The sequence below is a fragment of the Staurois parvus genome, unplaced genomic scaffold (genome assembly GCF_062004578.1).
Source record: "Staurois parvus isolate SC_StPar_1 unplaced genomic scaffold, SC_StPar_1.0 ptg000162l, whole genome shotgun sequence".
NCBI classification, from domain to species: Eukaryota; Metazoa; Chordata; class Amphibia; order Anura; family Ranidae; genus Staurois; species Staurois parvus.
This window is the reverse complement of record NW_028317958.1, coordinates 6142627-6163287: the sequence shown is the minus strand read 5'-3', so window position 1 is coordinate 6163287 and position 20661 is coordinate 6142627. Positions and strand designations below refer to the sequence as shown.

The window sequence follows — 20661 nt, the reverse complement described above, 5'->3', positions numbered from 1 at the left end:
CAATTTCATACATCAGAGCTTGTTTCCAAAGTAGTAATTATTTTGTGTAACAACATGATGTTTGGTGTAATTTTCCACTGAGTGTCAGCAATGCCTGAGTGCTTTCACTATAGGTAGGACTATTGCTGTTATTTAAATAACTTGCCAATGACAGTGGGTGCCTTTATCATTCTTTATTTCTGTAGGCAATTTAGTCCCAGTATATTATTTTTTTTCAAAACATGAACACAGTAAATGAGTTATTTGAAGAAATAGGCTGGGAATGTATTCTCATACACAATACTGCTGGTTGAGTGGCTCCTCTTGCTAAAGCAAAAAATGCCCATCACATAATATAGCTAAATTAAAGAAGAATTCAGCAAAGCAATAGCTCCAATTGTATTTAAAATAAATAAGAAAATCTTGCTCACAGAGTGATTGGTTGTACAAGTGAAAGGATTTATTAAACTATATCTAAACCCACAAAATGTAATAATTTTCAGCTTACTGGTCTTTAGATATATTGGCTAAATAGTTTTTTTCTTTCCCTGGTGATCCTGCCACTAAGAAATGTAGTATTTGCAGTCCATTTTCTCCACTGCGGGTGGTGCAGTGCAAATACAAGTGAAGGAAGAAGGCATAGTTCCTCTATGGTTTCCTTGGTCACAGAGAGACAGTGATCATTGGATGCTGGTGCCACATGTGAGTTTGGTGGCCATCGTGGGTGAGGCAGAATCTATTTAAGACAGTGGCTCCTGGGTTTGGTACACATTTTTGCGAGTGGAAGTGTAGGGACAGTACACCTGACTGTCAGGGACAGAGCTTACCATCAGGGAAAGTTTCCAGAGGAGAAGGGAAAGTGCATGACACGCCATTCTTCCTGGAAACCTGGCCAGGCCTCTGCCTCTTGAGACAGACGCTGTTGGCACCCCTGATTCTTCCATCTGCTGTTATATCGCTGCCATAACCGGTAAGTGTTCCCAGTCGGGTTGCCTTCCCGCTGGGTTTGTTGTGTGTTACTGGAATTACCATTACAATATATTCCTGTTACTTCACTTGGACTGTGTGTGTTTTCTGCCCGCCATATCACACTGCATCTTACCCCTGAAGGAGCCACTGTTTCCCGGGTCTCCTGCTTCCAGTGCTCCTGACTCTGCAAGCTGCACCACACTCTCTGTCACACCAGGGCTGAGAGATGGATATTTATTGTAACAATTTACTGTATACAGCATTCCAATAACCAAATAATTGAAAACAACAATAAGTACACAATCAAATGCGTAAGGCAGTGGCAATCAGGGTATACAGTTGGTAGTGGACAAACAAAGCAGAGAATGGCCCCTAAACCTTATGCTGGGAATAGTCCTGCCTAAAGGGTAATGCTACAGTAATAGTCCAGATGTCTATATTAAACCCTTTCTCTTCTGGCCAGCATGTTGGTGCCCAAGTCCAGGAGTGGAACACTCAAGATATAGTTCCTTCAAACCCAGGTATAGGTGCCTGCACTTTGTCTCATGCAGGTGATACTATTCCTCTTCAATAGGGTGCAGTGGTGTTTGGTCAGTGGCGTCTCACAAACTCCTGGATAGCAGTTGGTCTCCCTCCCTTTTCCAATGGGAGGTCATAGTGACAGTGGCATTCTCCCCAATGACCAGCGGCGACACCAGTTAGCAACAGTGGCATTCTCATATACCAGGTGATGTACGCTACTCCTCATCTCTGCGTCCCTGATGCACTGATAAAATGTTCTGTTAGCAGCCTGCTGCACAGTCTGTTTCGCACAATATCCTCATCACATCTCCCTACAGCCCAGAAACAGTTCTCCTTTTTTTCCTCTCCAAGGAGCCCTTGTGATCCTGGGTTATGTATTTCCTCCCCCAATCTGAAACACAGACTCAGTCTGCCTGGGGACTACATTCAACACAAATCTCTGTTCCTCCCAGTATTCATAGCAGTCCACATTCCATTCCTCTGGGTTCTCTGGGTGGTGGGCAGGGCTTAAATAGGCTGCTCACAGCCCTGTATTGACAGTGCCATTTTCTCCTCTTTACAGCTGCTCCTGTCCCCCTGTGCTTTGTACATGCCTGGCAGTACTCAGAGTCCCCTGTGAGCTTGTGCTGGGAAGGGGAAGAAGTAGAGATGATGTGGGATGGCAGTTGACAGTGTAGGCCAAGAGCCCAGTCCATGTAGTTTCCCTGTAGCTGATATACACATAAGAGCAGGGATGCTTGTGACATCATTGACCTAATATGGGCACATGCCATATTAGGTCAATGTCATTACCTTAGTAAGGCCACGTGACCATATTTGGTCTGTGATGTCATGACCATCTCTTGTATATGTGCAGTTGCAATGCAGAGAATCTCCTGCCCTGAACACATTGGCCCAGCTAGCTTCTGGGTTCAGACCAAGCCCAAGCTCATTCTTAGTTACCATAGGCTTCTGTCCTGATTTGGACTACAAACACCTCCCCTTTTTCTCATCTCTATAACATAGGAGGATGTGTTCTGTAGTTCACAGAAGTGAACTGATGAGAGCTGATAACATTGGTATAGATTATAGTTCAGTGCCAAGAAAGTTACAAGGATACTGGATTTCTGGTGGGAGCAATGGGTATTCTTCTTCATATTTAATGTCTTATAGGCTCCAATATATTAACATTTTGCCTTTATGCTTCAAAGTGTATGCCAAGCCCAAATCTTTTTTTTACTATTGGGTTTTTACTATCCATGACTCGATTAGAGAGATTCTCCCTTACCTTCTGTCTCAGTGATTATGGTTTCACCAGTCAGGAAGCAAGGGAATATCTACAACACCGACAAGACAGAAATACAAAATAAACAGGAGTTCTAACATTCCTCTACTCTTATAAAGAAAATATTTTTTGTAGTACTGTTATAGCGTTATCATACACAACAGAACCCAAGATAGTGCTAAAAACTTAACAGGGATTCAAACTGTTCCCTAATTTATACATAACTAAAAGAAAAAGTTTTGGCTGGACATGCACTTTAACCCCTTGACGCCGACGTCACATAAATATGCGGCCTCACGGAACTGGGCTTTTTTCCGTGGGGCCGCATATTTGCGCACCTGTCTTTGTGCTGGGAGCACACCGCACTCCCAGCACAAAGACCACGGTGTCACTGAGAGCCCCGGGTCCCATTCTAACGATTGGAACCCGGGACTCCCGATTCTGGGTCACATGATTGCTGTGATATCCTCTGATTGGCTATCACAGTGATCAGTCACTGTGCAGCCCGGCCCCCTTGTTTTTTTCTCTCTCTATGAATGGAGAAGAGAGATACATTCTATCATTATATACATTCTATTATACATTGTATCACTCTAACTCCTAGCATAGAGAGAAAAAAAATGCTTGTAAAAAAAAAAAAGATAAATAAATATTAAAAAATAAAATAAAAAATAAAGAAAAAAATACCTAGATCAAGGTTTGATCTAGTTCAGTGCCAGGGTTATTGTTTGGGTCAAGGTCAAAGGGCAAGGTCAAAGGGTCGGGGTAAAAGGTCAGGGTCAAAGGTCAGGATTTAAAAAAAAATTGTTGTTAGTGTCAATGTCAGTGTCAGTGTGTTTTAGGTAAAAAAAAAAAAAGACAGAATGTACACTATTGTTTCTGGGCTGTACTACGGGTACAAACAACAAATAACACACACATATATGCTATCGCTGCAATCGTCAAGAGCTGGAGAATTTATTTTGGGTTGTTCTTTGGTGGTAGGTTATGATAATAACAAGAAACACACTGCTAAATAAAAAAATGATTTTTTTTTTACTATTTTGGGCCAGTTTTCCTTTGATAATAAAAAAAAAAAAATCAGGAGATATCCATTACCATTTACCACCAAATGAAAGCCAAATTTGTCCTGAACAAAACGCGGTATAATTCACCTAGAAGTACGGCTTTACTAACACATGTCAACGTTGCAAAATTGTGCTTAGGCATTTAGATTTGTTTTATCCTTAGGTGTGAAGGGGTTAAAGTCCAAATCCTGCTTTCTAATCATCCCCCCAAGCCTGACCTCATTGGTCTAAAAGTCTGCCTCTCACATGAAAGGACCAATAAGGAAGCTTGAAAGGTGGGGCAACAAGCTCAAAGAAAAGTAGACATTTTGTTATATCTCTGCCTATATCTTCAGATCTAATGATTGCTTTTATATGCGGTTTTCACTAATATTTGCATCTGTTTATTTTCATCACTTGATAAGTTTGAATTTCTGCTTTTTAAACTTACTTTAAACTGTGATTAACAGCTAGCAGACTGAACAACCAGCAAGACCTGCTAACTGTAGAAGGTGCAAGCAGTGGTGAAGCCCTGCTGTGTGCCTTGTTAATGGTGTTTGCAACGTTATTATAGAGTGTTAGTGATCTCTTAAGACTGTCTAAAAACTGTGAATGTCTTGTGTGGCTTTTTCACTGTTTTAGGATTGCCATGCAGTCATATGCATCTAGAAAATCACAAAATTAAAGCTGTATTAAACCCCAAACCAAATATAATTTAAAATATTGGAGCTTACCAATCTTTAGACATGTTGGTTGTGTTAGTTTTCTTTTTCAGGCTTTCCTTCATTTTCACATGGTGATTGTGCCAGCAAGTCTCTTGTTTTGAAACAGAACAAGCTGTCCTGCAAACATACAGAGTGTCGAGACAAACCACTAAAAGGGGTGCATTCAATGATCAGCTTTTATTTATTTATGTAAAACCTGTAACCCAAAACTGTAACTGCACTGTGAGGTTGATGTGTGTTAGTATATCTAAAGCTGCTAGTACATCTAACACTCCACTCCCCCCAGACTGACAATGTTGCTGTCCAGAGGTGTCCCTGTGTTCCTTCATTCAGAGTGGGGCACTAATACAGGAGGTGTGTTACTGGCCAGATCACCAGGTGAAAACAGAAGGAAAAGGCAATCCCTGACTGTCACTAGAACTATTGTCCTCATTGGAAGATTTCCCCTCTATTACTGTTGTGGGGAGAGCCTAAAATTGTGGATTTTCTTTCACTTTCTGTGATAACAGTGAACAGGACAAACCTCCCTCTCCACATTATAAAAAAAAATGCCTTTATTTGTACTTTAACCTTAACTTAAAGTGGTTGTAAAGGCTCAAGGTTTTTTTTATCTTCGTGCATTTTATGTATGAAGATAGAAACCTTCTGTGTGCAGCAGTGCCCCCAGCCCCCTCAATACTTACCTGAGCCTCATCGCGATTCAGCAATATGCATGACAGCCTCACAAATATTACCATAATCATGAATCAGGTGTTTTTTTCTCTGGTCTGTCCTTTTGTTTTTCAAGCAGGGGCACTTCATCTGTCACGTAGGTCCCTATAATGATCTGTTTGCTGTTTGAAAGTTTAGAGGGGGTGGTTACAATGTCAGCAATCCACCTTTCCTTTTTGCCCTCCCCCACTGGGACATGTAGCCACACTTATTGAACAGGCAAACACCTCAATATTAAAATGTTCTGGCACTGTACTATTCCTTTACATAGTGGAAAATACATAAGTGGTGTAGACTTGGCTAGATCTAGGGGGGAGGTGTTGGGCAGGGCTGTGCCCCCCCCATTTCAGTCGTGCCCACCCATCCTTCTTGAAAGCTGTGCCCATTGGGCTATTCACATCCCTATACTGCTAACAGTCTCAGTACAGGCAGCACAGCTCCTCTCCCCTTCTCCCCCTCCCTCCTCCTCTCACACAACACACAGCTCACATTGACTCTCTTGCACACACCTTCTATCTGCACACTGATATGCTGCGCAGCTGTTTTTATCTGGGAACTTCAGATGTCAGAACTGCAGCATAGCAGGCAGCTACACAGTGTGCAGATAGAAGCTGTCTGTAAGAGAATTGATCTCAGCTGTGTGTTGTGTGAGAGGAGGAGGGAGGGGGAGGAGGGAGAGCAGATAGCCCAGAGCCAACATCAAACACAGGAAAAGGAAAGAAGGTGGATCCAGACAAGATTGTCGGCATAAGAGTGTAGCCCCTCCCATAGGTATTTACCTTGACTTTAACAGAAAGGGTTCACTTCTCAGAGGGCTGGAAAGATTTTTATGTATTAGCAGCTCACAGGGAATAGGATGAAGCTATTTATGTATTTATTATTTTATTACAGGTACAGTACTTATATATCGCCATCAATTTACACAGCGCTAAATATATATATTGTACATTCACATTAGTCCCTAACCCTTAGGAGGTGTACAATCTAAGGTCCCTAATTCACATTCATGCATACACATACTAGGGCCAATTTAGACAGAAGCCAATTAACCTACCAGCATGTCTTTGGAGTGTGGGAGGAAACCGGAGTACCCCGAGGAAACCCACGCAGGCACAGGGAGAACATTCAAACTTCATGCAGGTAGTGCCGTGCCTGGGATTCGAATCATTGACCCTAGTACTGCCAGTTGGAAGTGTGAACCATTTAGCCACTGTGCTGCCCAAGCTAAAAAATGGAAAGCCATACTCCTCTTTTAAATCCTTGTACCCATGTAAATATGGATTAACAACCACAAGGCTGCAAACATATTTCTGGTGCACTTTTAATAAATGGCTTCATTGAAGAATTTTTTTGACCCATCAACTACATTTCTTTTTTCATTCTCCAGCATTGATTGTCATCCAGAAGTGGTGGTGTCACATGCAGCCCTGTATGGATTGGGAAGAGTGTAAAGTTTTACCAGATCTCTCAGGCTGGTCCTGTAGCAGTGGAAATAAAATCAAAACTACAAAGGTGAGTGATGGATGTCTTCTTCCTGTTTGTATGATGTTTCTTAATATGACATCATTACAACGTTTGCCAGGTATCTTGGTCTAATGCACAGGTGTCAAACACAAGGCCCACGGGCCAAATCCGGCCCTCTGGGCCATTTCATGTGGCACCTTGCACCTCTCTTGCAGGTACCCCCTTGTCTCCACCCTCACCTTGTCTCAGCAGTCAGCAGCAGAGAGGAAAATAGAACTCCTCTGCCAAAACCTGCACCTCTCAGTGCAGCTGCAGCACCCCCTCATCTCTGCTTCCCCTGGTCTCAGCCTTCAGCAGACTCTGGTAACTGACTCCACTCCTCCTCTTGTCTTCCTCCAGATCCTGCACTTTCTGCTTTCCAGCTCTGCCCCCAAAGGGGGTGCACGGTGATGTTAGGGAGGGTGTGGGATTCTTGACGTCTGATGTAATGAGGGGTGGGGTGCCCTGGACATCTAGTCTTACAGATACAACTGGTCCTTTGAGGGCAACCATAATGCTGATACGATGAAATGGTGTTTGACACCCCTGGTCTAATGGCTTGGTTGGCAAGGCATCTTCTTTCTCAAAACTTGCTTCTGCCTTGGGGATCATTTAGCATGTAAAAGTATGGTGGAGACAGAAAGTAGGGAGTTTTTGCTCTGTTTTATGGTCTATGAGTGTGAGTTTACATGATTTTCCAGGTATGTACATTTTAATGTAAATATATTCCTCAATAACCACAAAGTATATAAATACATTGTGTGTACATCAAATAAGGATATGCAAGCCTTTTTTTTTTACAGACAATATTTGTTTAGCCTAGGGTTCCACTTTAAAGGACAACTGTAGATCTGAAATGTTCTCCAATCCACTCCCAACCCCCTAAACTAACCTACCCTAACACCTACCCCTTAGGTTTTTCTTACCTCTATATGAGATCATACTGGAAAAAGCTCAGACATCCCGGCTTTTATTCCATCTAAGAGATTCTGCACTCTTTATCCTGGTAATCATTAACACCAAGACAGACTGGGATGGGAAATCCAATGTCTTATGGTAGTGACAAGAATAGGACATGAGGGGAAATTTTCCAATTGGGACACCTGTGCTGGTGATGTCTGAGACAGGAAGTAGAAGGAAATCTTCCCTTGTTACACAGGGGACAAAAAAAACATTAACAGATTTTAGCGATTCCATATACCAGGCATGTCCAAAGTCCGGCCCGCGGGCCATTTACGGCCCGGGGGTCGGTTTAATACGGCCCTCCAACAGCCCTCCCTGTTCTGTATAATGTGGCCCTCCCACGGCCCTCCCTTCTATGGCAGACAGTCTTCTGCTTGAGAGCAGAGGGCAGTGCGCATGCCTGACTGCGGCACGTTCTCCCTGGTCTGTGTAAATGCGGCTGTCGCACAGCCCTCCCTTCTGTGGCAGACAGTCTTCTGCTTGAGAGCAGTGCGCATGCGTCACCACCGCGCTGGGAGCGACAGAGGGCGGTGACGTGAGGGCCGGGCTTCCAGCGTGAAGTGTGTTTCTCTTCCCCTCCCGGCTGCCGAGCAGAGACTTCAGCTCCAGCTACCTTTTTCACCCTTCACATTAGTGCAGGTAAGTTTTTTTTTTTTATTTATTTTCAATACATTGTGAAAACTCAGCTGTCAGTTGATCTTAATGTTATGAAATGAAAAGTATGTCGTTTGCAATTAACTTGGCATAAAATAATTTATTTGCATTTAATTGTAATGGTTCAAAGAATGTTCGGAAAAATGTTCGGCCCTCCACCATGTTCACTTCATCCAATCTGGCCCTCTTTGAAAAAAGGTTGGACACCCCTGCCATATACTATCACAACTAAGAAAATAGGTGTTTGGTCTTTCCCAAAGGCTTGGTAATGTGTATGTAGTCCCAGTCCCACTGTGGCCTGGAGATCTCAACAGTGTCCATCACATCCTGAGGGACATATTTTAATATATTTATAAACGATATAGGGTCTGGGATTAAAAATACCATAAATAAGAACAAAAGAAACTGCACCAACCTTGTGCATTACCTCAGGAATAAGATGATTTTATTAAAATAAGATGTATACTCACAAACGTAGCAATATAAAAAGCGTATAGTGTCCAAGCATGGATCACAGGAGATCAAATAGGGTGCGAATCCCACTGGCAGGGAGACTCTCGTAAAAGGCTGACACGTTTCGAAGGGAGATCCCCCTCTTCCTCAGATCTCCCTTCGAAACGCATCAAGACTTTTACAAGAGTCTCCCTGCCAGTGGGATTTGCACGCTACTTGATCTCCTGTGATCCATGCTTGGACACTGTATGCTTTTATATTGCTATGTTTGTGAGTACACATCTTATTTTAATAAAATCATCTTATTGTCGAGGTAATGCGCAAGGTTGGTGCGCTTTCTGTTATCCTTATTTGCAGTGTTGTTCAGGATTCCCCAGCCTTACCAAAGGGCTGCACAACCTTTGATCCCTTGGTTGATGAGTTTCACGGAGGTCAGTTAATCCACCTATTCTGGATCTAGGTCTCTGAGCGCTGGAGATGTTGTCTTGATTAAGAATACCGTTTCAGTCTTTGCAGATGACACAAGCTTTGCAATGGAATAACGTCCTTACAGGATGTCTTCAATTTTCAAGCCGACCTCAAAGCATTGTTTAATTGGGCAACTATGTGGCAAATTAGGTTTAATGTTGATAAATGTACGGTTATGCACTTGGGGGCTAAGAATATGCATGCATCATACATACTAGGGGGGGTACAATTGGGGGAATCAATGGTGAAGAAGGATCTGGGAGTTCTGGTAGATCATAAGCTTAATAATAGCATGCAATGTCAAGATGCGGTTTCTAAAGCGAGCAAAATCCTCCCTTGTATTACAAGAGGTATAGACTCCAGAGAGATCAATATCATATTAGCCCGCTACAAATCATTAGTAAGACCTCATCTGGAATACGCAATTCAGTTTTGGGCACCAATTCACAAAAAGAACATTGGGGTCTGGAGAAAGTACAGAGAAGGCCAACCAAACTGGAAAGAGGCATGGAGGAGCTCAGCTATAAGGAAAGATTAGAGGAACTGAATTTATTCTTTCTTGAGAAGAGGAGATTAAGGGGGGATATGATCAACATGTATAAATACATCAGTGGCTCACATAGTGAATTTGGTGTAGAGTTATTCACCCTGAGGTCATCACAGAGGACAAGGGGGCACTCTTTATGTTTGGAAGAAAAGAGATTTAATCTCCAAATACGGAAAGGTTTCTTCACAATAAGATCTGTGAACATGTGGAATAGCCTCCCTCAAGAGTTGGTTCTAGCCAGCTCAGTGGATTTCTTTAAAAAAAGGCCTGGATTCCTAGATACACAGAATATAACTGGATAATTTTTCCCCCTTCAGGAGCAAATTGGATCATGCTTTGCTGTTTTTTTTTGCCTTCTTCTGGATCAATGGGGTGTATAGGATTATAACTTTTTTTTTGGTTGAACTGGATGGACTTTTTTTAGATAGACTAACTATGTAAGAGTAGTCCAGTCCCCACTCAAGAGCAACTCTTTTCTGGATTCCTTACTGAAATTTTGAGAACCTTGGAAGTCCCGCTTCCTGTCTTGTCTAGGAAATATGCAGAATTGTGGAGAGTGGATAATCCACTGTCTAAAGGAAGTGTTTTGGGCCTTGGTCCTGGCCCAGGTGTGTAACGGTCCTGACTGGACCCATTGCTGAACATTGGTTGCAGCTGTTGCTCTTCAGCATCAGACAGCTGTTCTAATTCCCCAATCTTTCCAGCCAACTCTGGTGTGGTGGATGTCTCTGATGGTCCTGTCAGTGAACTTGACTCTTAATGAGTGCCTCCCCAGTTCCATTCTTCTTCTCACTATCTGGGGACCACTTGTCACAGTCTGTCTTCAGAGGCCCAAACTCTTCCTGTAGTCTGGGTGACCAGCAATCCACCCCTTCACCACTACCACTCACCACAGGCTCACCTGAAGACGAACTGTCTTCACAGTCTGGCTCCTTCCAGATGGGGCTGACAAGGTGTCCGGGTGTGGTTTGTGGGACACTTGGTTCCTGCTGGGCAGCACTGGTGGGCACTGAGCCTTCAGCAGCATCGCCAGATGAACTGTCAGTGGCGGCAGGCTTCTATCCTCCACCGTACGTTTCCTTGTCAGAATACAGAGTTTCAGAAAGCAGGTAACACAACACACCATCTCCTCTCTGGCTTGTTTGTCTAGGGTTTTGCAACCTTGCATCAATTCCTTACAGAGGGATTCTAAGGGCAACTGCAGTGCAGGTTATAAGGGGATCCCAGACGAGCCCTCACATGAAGCGCTACCCCCTTGAGCTGCTGGCTTTGGGTCCCCCTTTATTTCCTGCACAGCCAGACAACACACATTTTCCACTCTTGAATCCTATGTCAGTGATCAGTCCATGAGCTTGGTTTTGTTTGTTTTATTAAGGGTTAAACAACTTGGATGGGGTCTAGGAGTATATGGGATGCCCAATGGAAATGAAACAACTTGGAGGACAAAACTTCCTATGTACAAAAAGCCAAAATTAGATGCTGGACTTTCTACTTCCTCTGGAGTGGCTTTTGTCTATTAATGAATCAGCACACAGTCCTTACTAAGAACCTCTTCAGACCCAAGATGAAAATCTCTTCATCCACCTGGCTGTCATGAAAAGTATCCCAGGGTAAGGGATTCCGAGACACATAAGCATACTGTCCCAGAAAGAGTGGTGAAACTGCTTTCAGGCCTTATGCTGGGCTGGTTTCTTCCCCTGCTAACAGGTTCTTTCCCTGGGGGAATGCAGAACAGTGGAGGTCTCTCTTTCAAGCTTCCAGTCTGTAGGTAGACCCCCCTTCTCTGTGGAACCCTCCCAGCCTCCACATCAGTACCTTCCTCAATCCATCTTCCACCCGACTCCAAACTCTCTGACTCCTGCTAGCATGGTTCTCGCATATTTATGGGCTTGTCTACCACACTACCAGGGCCTCTTAGCCTGGGATTGGTCAGACTACCATGAATATGCAGATTGAGGTCTCTACCCTTCCACCCACTGGCTTCTGGAAGCTTCCATTGGCTTCCAGAACCAGGTGGATGCAATAGAGTCCCAACCTGCTGAGTCACCCAGCCTAACCTTACATTAAACCCACAGTAAATTCAGGCTGACTCACTACCATGAGCCATAAATACAATTACCTTACATTACATTGTGGGTGCTACATTAGGTTAAGAGGACTCTTACTGGAACAAATAGACCCTTTTAATAAAAAGAGTTACAAGGGCTTGTTTAATTAATGCATCATCTGTAGCAGACCTGATATCACCTCCAAATCTCCACATATGATCACCAAGATTGATAAATCATCTGTAGCAGACCTGATATCACCTCCAAATCTCCACATATGATCACCAAGATTGATAAATCATCTGTGGCAGACCTGATGTCACCTCCACATCTCCCAAAATGTTCATGAAGGCATCACATCCAGTAATATGAGATAACTATCCGTGACATCAAAGAGAATCGGGGAACTCACATAGTATAAAACTGTAAATGTAATTTTATTAAAAAGGGTTAACAAATCACTCACATTGTTAAAATAAACAAACACTTAATAGTATAAAATACCAGGGACTCAATCTTGCCCTAGTAACAGCGTGCGCGGCAGCGTCATGAGCGCAAGCTCCTCCCTACGCATTTTATCACATCTGATGTCATCGGGGGTGCGGAAGCCACGCCCTTCACCATGCTCTTTAAATACTCTATTCAAGAGGGGAAGATCTTGCGTGTAGATGGATCTACATGCTTGATTACGTCAAATGCAAACTTAACTGGATTATGGATAATGATAGACTTACTTGCATCCCCCAAAATAACACCACAGAATTTAATAAGACGTGGGATCCGTGGATTAAATATCTGTCAATTGCTAGTGAGTCCTTGGGTGACCCTCTTTACTTTACTTTCTTTTACATTACTTCCTTGCCAAAGTTGGTAATCCCTCTCCTCTTCCTTTACTTATTAGTTATGGTTTACTCTTCCAATGGGTCTCTAAGGCTTTTCCCCCTCCCCCTTTCTTTCTTTCCATAATGGATACTAACTGTGCCTATTCGGAATTACATTAGGAAGCAACACTTCCATTATTTTCACCAGTATACTGTAACTGTTATTGATTGTTATGATCCTAAACCCATTTGAAATCCCTATGATAGGAATGTATGTTTGGCAAAAATTGATCAAACATTTTTCTGTAATACTGTTGGTGTACATGTACTTTGAGTATTACTGCCCATCTTTCTCCACACTATTTGTTGCAGATGACACATGTGCCTTATTGTTTTTGTATTTTAAAGATTTTGGGGTTGATTTACTAAAGGCAATTAGACTGTGTACTTTGCAAAGTGCAATTGTACTCTGCAAGTGCAGTTGCACCGAGCTTAGTAAATTAACAGAATCTCTGCTGACTCCCATCATCCAATCATGTGCAAGCCAGAATGCTGTTTTTTTTATTTTCCTTGCATGTGATTGGGTATTCTTGGCAAAGGGAAGTTTCACCGCATTTACTAAGCTCTGGAGCAACTGCATTTGCAGAGTGCAAGCATACATTGCAAAGTGCACAGTTTATTTGCCTTTAGTAAATCAACCCCTTTGTCTGTATTTGAATTACCAATCTTAGGCAATTTGAAAAGTAAAGCAAGAAAAATTTAAATTTAGAACTTGGGCCATCCTAAACTTTTTTTAAACAGAATTCTGAGTTTCAAAGTAAGAATTCTGAGAATAAAACTTGGGCCTTCTAAAATGTATTAAACAAAATTCTGAGTTTCAATGTCAAAATTCTAAGATTAAAGATCTGAATTCTGAGTTTCAAAGTCTGAATTCTGTGATTCAAAATCAGAATTCTATGATAAAAAAAACTGAATCTTGAGTTTATAAATGCAAAAAAAATAAAAAAAAAACACACTGCTAAGAAAAGTGCATAATTCTGACATGTTAATCCTTTCCAATCAACTATGGGCAGTGGTGTATTTAGGATTCATGGTGCCATAGGCAACACAAAAATTGCCTCCCCCCATTGATCAACAACACCCCAGCACCCCTCACCCCCACCCGAGAGAGCCTTCCATTAGCACTGCCCCCCATACACTGGCAACCCTCCCCACCCGGACAAGAAAGAAAACACTCACATTCACAGCTCTGGACATCCCCGGGAAAAAGAGTCAGGCTCTGAATACACCATCCAGCAGCTCGCAGCCTCTCTCAGATCCCACCTGGTTTGCATGCTGCATGTGTCCCTTCTTCCTTTCCTTCTTTTGGGGGACAGCGCTACCCCCCTGAAGAATGCTGCTGTCCCCCCTGAAAAATGCCGCCCTAGGCAAATGCCTTGTTTGCCTTGTGGTAAATACACCCCTGACTATGGGGGTCATTCAATAAAGGCTTTGTGACATAATTCTGGCATAACTGTATGATGAACTTTTGCACCAAGTTAATAAAAGATGTGTGACAATTCCATAACTGATTCCTATGCATGCAACAGTTCTTTAGAATAAAATTCTTATCTGCAACGCTTTTCCGATATTACACTATAGTTGAAATTCGGAGTTAAGGAAACTGGAGGTAAATAAGACCTTTTTCATCTTGTAGTACAGCTGGTTGTCCATTTTTCGTAAGTCAATGCAACATTCCCTTTTTCCTGTGTAAAAAAAAAAAAAAATATTCATTTCATTACAGATGCACATGATTTTAATACACCATTCACCTTGCATGAAGAAAAAGCATGATATGTGACATGACAAGAAAAATATGCCTAAACTCCGCTGTCTTCCCTTACTATCCGTTCGCACTTCTCAAATGTATGTGAATAGACGCGAGTGAATCTAAATGAGCTCAGTAAGCCAGTTTAATGCATAATAAGCAAGCAATGATATATGCAGAAAGACAACTTTTTATAAGTTCCCTTGTCAACGACAAATCCCAAATGTTGGGACTGTTGTAGTAAGGAGTTTTCTTAAAGATAAGCATCAGGCAGAATTGAAAACACCAATTAAATCAGTTGAAAAAAATCATTACCTATAAAAAAAGAAACACCTAAGGGGCAAGGTCCGCTTATTCAGTGTGGTCTCCCTTCCCCTTCCTTAACCTCCTTAGCAGTAAAATTTGAGTACCAAGAGCGGTAACCCCGAGCTACACTCGGGTTTACCATGCGGCGCTGCTCAGGGAGTCCCTGCAGCGCTTACCTTGTCCTTCGCTCCCACGATGTGTCCCCTGCAGCGTCCCCGGCCACCTCCTCCGGCCGATGCCGGCATCCGGCTTCTGTGTTCCTGTCCCTGTGACATCGGGACGTACGGGCACCGGTACCGGCGGCAAATTTGAAATTTTTAAAAAATTTCATTTTTTAAAAAATGATTATTACATAGTAAAACATTGCTGTTTCAATGCATTTCACATACATTTTGTCCCTACTGCTTTGTCCTGTGCCCTGCCTGCATTTTGACTGTTCTTTCTGCCTGGAAACTTAGAAAAGTCCATGGCATCCAAAAAGCGTCCCTTTACATCAAAAGCGGTTTTAGACCAGCTAGAGAACAGCGATAGTAAATTAGAACCACTTGCAGAATTGAGTGATAATGATTCGTGGGGAAATTCGTCATCAGACACTGAAAACGATTTTGCGACTTTGCTCAGCGATGTGCGAATTTGCCTCTGTATTTCAAATTCAGTGTTTTTGGTTTGATTATATTATTGAATTAAATTTATTATTATTATATTATTATTTTTAATGATTATTTATTAAATTATAATTTATAATTTTGTGTTTCAAATTTTATCCTACCCGGAATGTTTACTAGACTCTTGTTCGTACAGATTTCAGTGAGTTATTCCTAAAAATTACAGCCTACAATAAAAAACGACATATTTCCATGCAAAAAAATGGTACTGCTTTCAGCACAAAAAATCGGAAATAATCATACCGCCGAGGAGGTTAAAGAGATATTATCACCAGCACTTGAACAACATGTTGAATCCCTCAGGGGACCAAGTACACATAGCACTTAGTCCTGTTCAGATCTGTGCATCTGTTTAATAAAAGAACATTTCTGTTTGTGTTGCAACTGTAGTTTATCTGCAGGCAGAAGCCCCATTTATGGGCAACTCTATGGAAGAGATACAGCACATCCCCCTTCATTCTAACATCTTCACTTCTGCCATGTACACTTCTAGCCTTGTGTCTCTTCTGCTCTACCCCTCTGCCATCTTTCATCTACCTTGTACACCAGTGGAAGAATGAACCTAGACCTGTCTACCTGGTATTCTGGGGAGAGAGACTAGTAGCAGGTTCACAACTACACAAACCCACAACACATGTATATTATACAGGTGAAACTCGAAAAATTAGAATATCGTGCAAAAGTTCATTTATTTCAATAATGCAACTTAAAAGGTGAAACTAATATATGATATAGACTCATTACATGCAAAGCAAGATAGTTCAAGCCGTGATTTGTCATCATTGTGATGATTATGGCTTACAGCTCATGAAAACCCCAAATCCACAATCTCAGAAAATTAGAATATTACATGCAATCGATAAAACAAGGATTGTACATAGAACAATATCGGACCGCTGAAAAGTATAAGCATGCTCAGTACTTGGTTTGGACCCCTTTTGCAGCAATTACTGCGGCGTGGCATGGAAGCTATCAGCCTGTGGCACTGCTGAGGTGTTATGGAAGACCAGGATGCTTCAATAGCGGCCTTCAGGTCTTCTGCATTGTTCGGTCTCATGTCTCTCATCTTTCTCTTGGCAATGCCCCATAGATTCTCTATGGGGTTCAGGTCAGGCGAGTTTGCTGGCCAATCAAGCACAATAATCCCACGGTCATTGAACCAGGTTTTGGTGCTTTTGGCAGTGTGGGCAGGTGCCAAGTCCTGCTGGAAAAAGAAGTCAGCATCCCCATAAAGCTCATCTGCAGAAGGAAGCATGAAGTGCTCCAAAATCTCCTGGTAGACGGCTGCGTTGACCCTGGACTTAATGAAGCACAGTGGACCAACACCAGCAGATGACATGGCTACTCAAATCAACACAGACTGTGGAAACTTCACACTGGACTTCAAGCATCTTGCAGTGTGTTCCTCTCTATTCTTCCTCCATACTCTGGGTCCTTGGTTTCCAAATGAGATGCAAAAGTTGCTCTCATCAGAAAAGAGGACTTTGGACCACTGAGCAACAGACCAGGTCTGTTTTTCATTAGCCCAGGTAAGACGCTTCTGACGTTGTTTGTTGTTCAGGAGTGGCTTGACAAGAGGAAGACGACATTTGAAGCCCATTTCCAGGATCCGTCTGTGTGTGGTGGCTCTTGATGCACTGACTCCAGCCTCAGTCCACTCCTTGTGAAAGTCCCCAACACTTTTGAATGGCCATTTCCTGACAATCCTCTCCAGGCTGCGGTCATTCCTGCTGCTTGTGCACCTTTTTCTTCCACACTTTTCCCTTCCACATAACTTTCCATTAATGTGCTTTGATACAGCACTTTGGGAACATCCAGCTTCTTTTGCAATTACCTTTTGAGGCTTTCCCTCCTTATGGAGGGTGTCAATGATGGTTTTCTGCACAACTGTCAGGTCAGCAGTCTTTCCCATGATTGTGATTCCTACTGAACCAGACTGAGAGACCATTTAAAGGCCCAGGAACACTTTGCAGGTGTTATGGCTTAATTAGCTGATTAGAGTGGGACACTTTGAGCCTAGAATATTGCACCTTTTCACAATATTCTCATTTTCTGAGATTGTGGATTTGGGGTTTTCATAAGCTGTAAGCCATAATGATCACAATTATGACAAATCACAGCTTGAACTATCTTGCTTTGCATGTAATGAGTCTATCTCATATATTAGTTTCACCTTTTAAGTTGCATTACTGAAATAAATTAACTTTTGCATGATATTCTAATTTTTTCGAGTTTCACCTGTAAGTGCTGCGCTAATCCTTTAGTCAAAATTGTATCAATATCCCTTTAAATGTGCATAAACCCCACAAGAGTAAATAATTATTTTTCCAATCATGCATCATAAAATTAAGAGCATATAAAAACATATTACAGCATGTATGACTAAACCATGACATCATGCAAACAGACCAAAAACAACCACGGAAAAAGTGTGTATAGAAATTAAAAAAAAAAGAAAAAAAAAGAAAAGGGTGCAGGGGATTCTCCGAACAGGGAGGGGAGTACATTGAATGGGAGACGGAAAAGATGGAAAACCATAACAAGATCTGCGAATGAGTCCAACCTGGTGAATCTGCTCTCCTATATGCTTGTGTATAACCAGCCAGATGGGAAAAACATTTTCTGATAGCTGTAGGTATTTTTCAACATCTTGCATCCTCAGGACATTTCACAGACACTTCTAAGAATATGTTACAGAAACATTGTGCATGTCAATGGGGCTTATTTAATGGATGAATAAACTTCAAAGTGGAAATCAATCAATTTTATCTTGGAAAATGTATCCTTTATAAGATAACTGTCAACCTTCACTGTCATCCTCCATTACACTTTATCTAAACATCTCAAATGTTCAAATTTAACATGTCTAATCCATCAACTGTTCTTATTTCACAAGCAATAGATCCCATAGAACAGTAATTTGTCTTCTGATTATTGGTGAATGATGGACTTTCATCAAGTATGAAAATGACCCATTGTATGTGGAATGCCAACCAAATATTATAGACCTTCCAGCTTCGGAAACGAAATAAAAAAGATAAGGGACAGTTTCTCTCAACCTTAAAAAAAACCTACCTACAGAGTGGCTTTATTTTTTGGTGTACATTTTCTGCAACTTGCTGCTTTATTAACTAGATTCCTTTAATTTGTTAATGTTCTTGAATCTGGGACTGTAAAAAAGTTGTGTTCCCTGGTTTCTTGACAGTAACACCAGTATACTGATTAAATTTAGGTTGTCCTTTAATCTTACTTTTTTGTTCAAAGCATTACAATAAACTTTTTATCTCATTGCAGGTAACACGGTAGCGAACATCAAATGTGATGATGGAGCAGAAGTAATTGTAGCACCTCGAAGAAAATATGTGCACTCAATTTCCTTCTCAGACTTCTTACATAACTTTTTAGGAACCCTGCGGAAGATAAGAAACATTTTCAACCTATTTTATTGTATTGTTCCGGGATTCTGTAGAGGCTTTAAACTTCTGCTCATATTGACTTGAAGTCCCTTTGATCATCTTGGAAGTTAACTTTGGATTACAAAAAAAAAAAATCTACCATAAAGAAAACTGGATTTTGGATATCTTGAAGACAAACATGGTGGAACAGCTTTTGGTTTTTACTTAATTTACTATCTTGGAACTTAACAAAGATTATAATATATCATCAAATGAAACTGAACATTTTCCTAAACCAAAATTATTTAAATGCTAAAAGCACCCAAAATGGATGTTTTAGTTTTGGGTACATGCAGGTGGGTTCTATCAATAAATATTGCATCCCTCAGGGACTCCAGTGGCAAGCCAAGGGAAAGTCACACTCCTTCTGCATTCTATTTATTGTAAAAAAAATGGACAATTCACAATGAGCGTAACAACGACTCTCATGATAATTTTGGCAGTTGGGTGGAGCTGGGAACTCCGATGTCAAAAACCAACACTGGAGTCCCCGAGAGATGCAGAAGTCTACAGGTAATGTACTCTGATAGATTCCACCCAGGGAAAATCTAAATATTAGTTTTATATTTTAAATTGATTCCCTCGCCTGTAAACCCATCGAGGAGATGTTTGTTAAAAATAAAAAAGTATTGGCATTCAGTTCACTAAGAGCCTGTAGCAACACCTAGGTAGAAAATCTAGCAACTTGTACTTTATAATTAGTTTGATTCTTTTTAAAGATTTGACACTTTCTGCAGTGGTTCATAGGGTACATAGAGCCTTTCATTCACCATCAGTCTCTTCCCTTGAGGAATTTACAGCCTAATATTCCAACCATAGATATACAGCCACTTGCATACAATACGGTTCTTTTTATAAAGTGAATGTATTATGGCTTTTGGTTTATATTATTTCACTTAAAAGATTATAAACTGTTCTTTCATAGTATTTTTAATTATGCTAGTTAAACTTTTTACAAATAAACATCAGTGACACTTGTTTTGCAAATAATGCTGGACTTTCTAAGAAGAAAGCACAGAATTGCCTGTATGTTTGGAAACACCCTGTGTTACTTAAGCCAGACAAATCTCTCTTCCCCAACTGTACTTGTAGAGAAGGAAGGGGATATGTCCCTTATTTTGAGTTATTGAGCAGTCTGTATAATCTGATTTCCCTAGTTTTACAGATCTATTTCATAATGACAGCAGACCTTTGAGCCTTTAGTAGGCTGTTGTTCTCATTCTCTGACAGCTCATGCACTGGTAATGTGTAATCCCTGTTTAGAGCAAGGCACACAGCAACTCGATTTTCTCAGATCCAAAGTCATGTGTAAATACAGAAAGAGGGTCAGCCCTCCCACCTGTATAAAAAGACCATCTTTATTGCTTCTTTGATTAAAACACCTATGTGTTTACTTATGTGTTTCGGGCTATAGAAGTCCTTGCTCAGAACAATCTCATAATTGCTTTTAGTCAAGGGTTATACAGCCCGAAATGAAGGGCAAGGACGGAGGAGGATTTCTTCTAAGAGAAGAGGAATAAGCACAAGAGACACATTCTGCTGACTGTAAGTTGATTTTTTGATCATTTTATTTTTTGCAACGCCTAAAGCATTATTAAACCCAAAACCAAAAACATAACATAGTGCAGCTTACCAATCATTAGATGTGGTCACTGCATCTGTTTTCTTTTAAATTTTTTTCCCTCTGTTTTCACCTAGTGATCTGGTCAGTAACACACCTCCTGTATTAGTGAGACACCACTCAGGAGAAATGAG

At 41.4% G+C, this 20661-nt stretch overlaps 1 protein-coding gene across 1 annotated transcript in view; it reads left to right on the top strand.

The window, feature by feature from the left end:
• The window catches only part of TAFA4 (TAFA chemokine like family member 4), a 349783-nt gene extending 329484 nt beyond the window's left edge, over nucleotides 1–20299 (top strand). Inside the window, exons 5-6 of the mRNA XM_089676019.1 lie at nucleotides 6604–6728; nucleotides 18746–20299. Coding sequence (XP_089532145.1) covers nucleotides 6604–6728; nucleotides 18746–18757 — 137 coding nt within the window. The 3' untranslated portion in view covers nucleotides 18758–20299. The remainder of the gene's footprint in view (nucleotides 1–6603; nucleotides 6729–18745) is intronic.
• The last annotated feature ends 362 nt before the right edge of the window (nucleotides 20300–20661 follow it).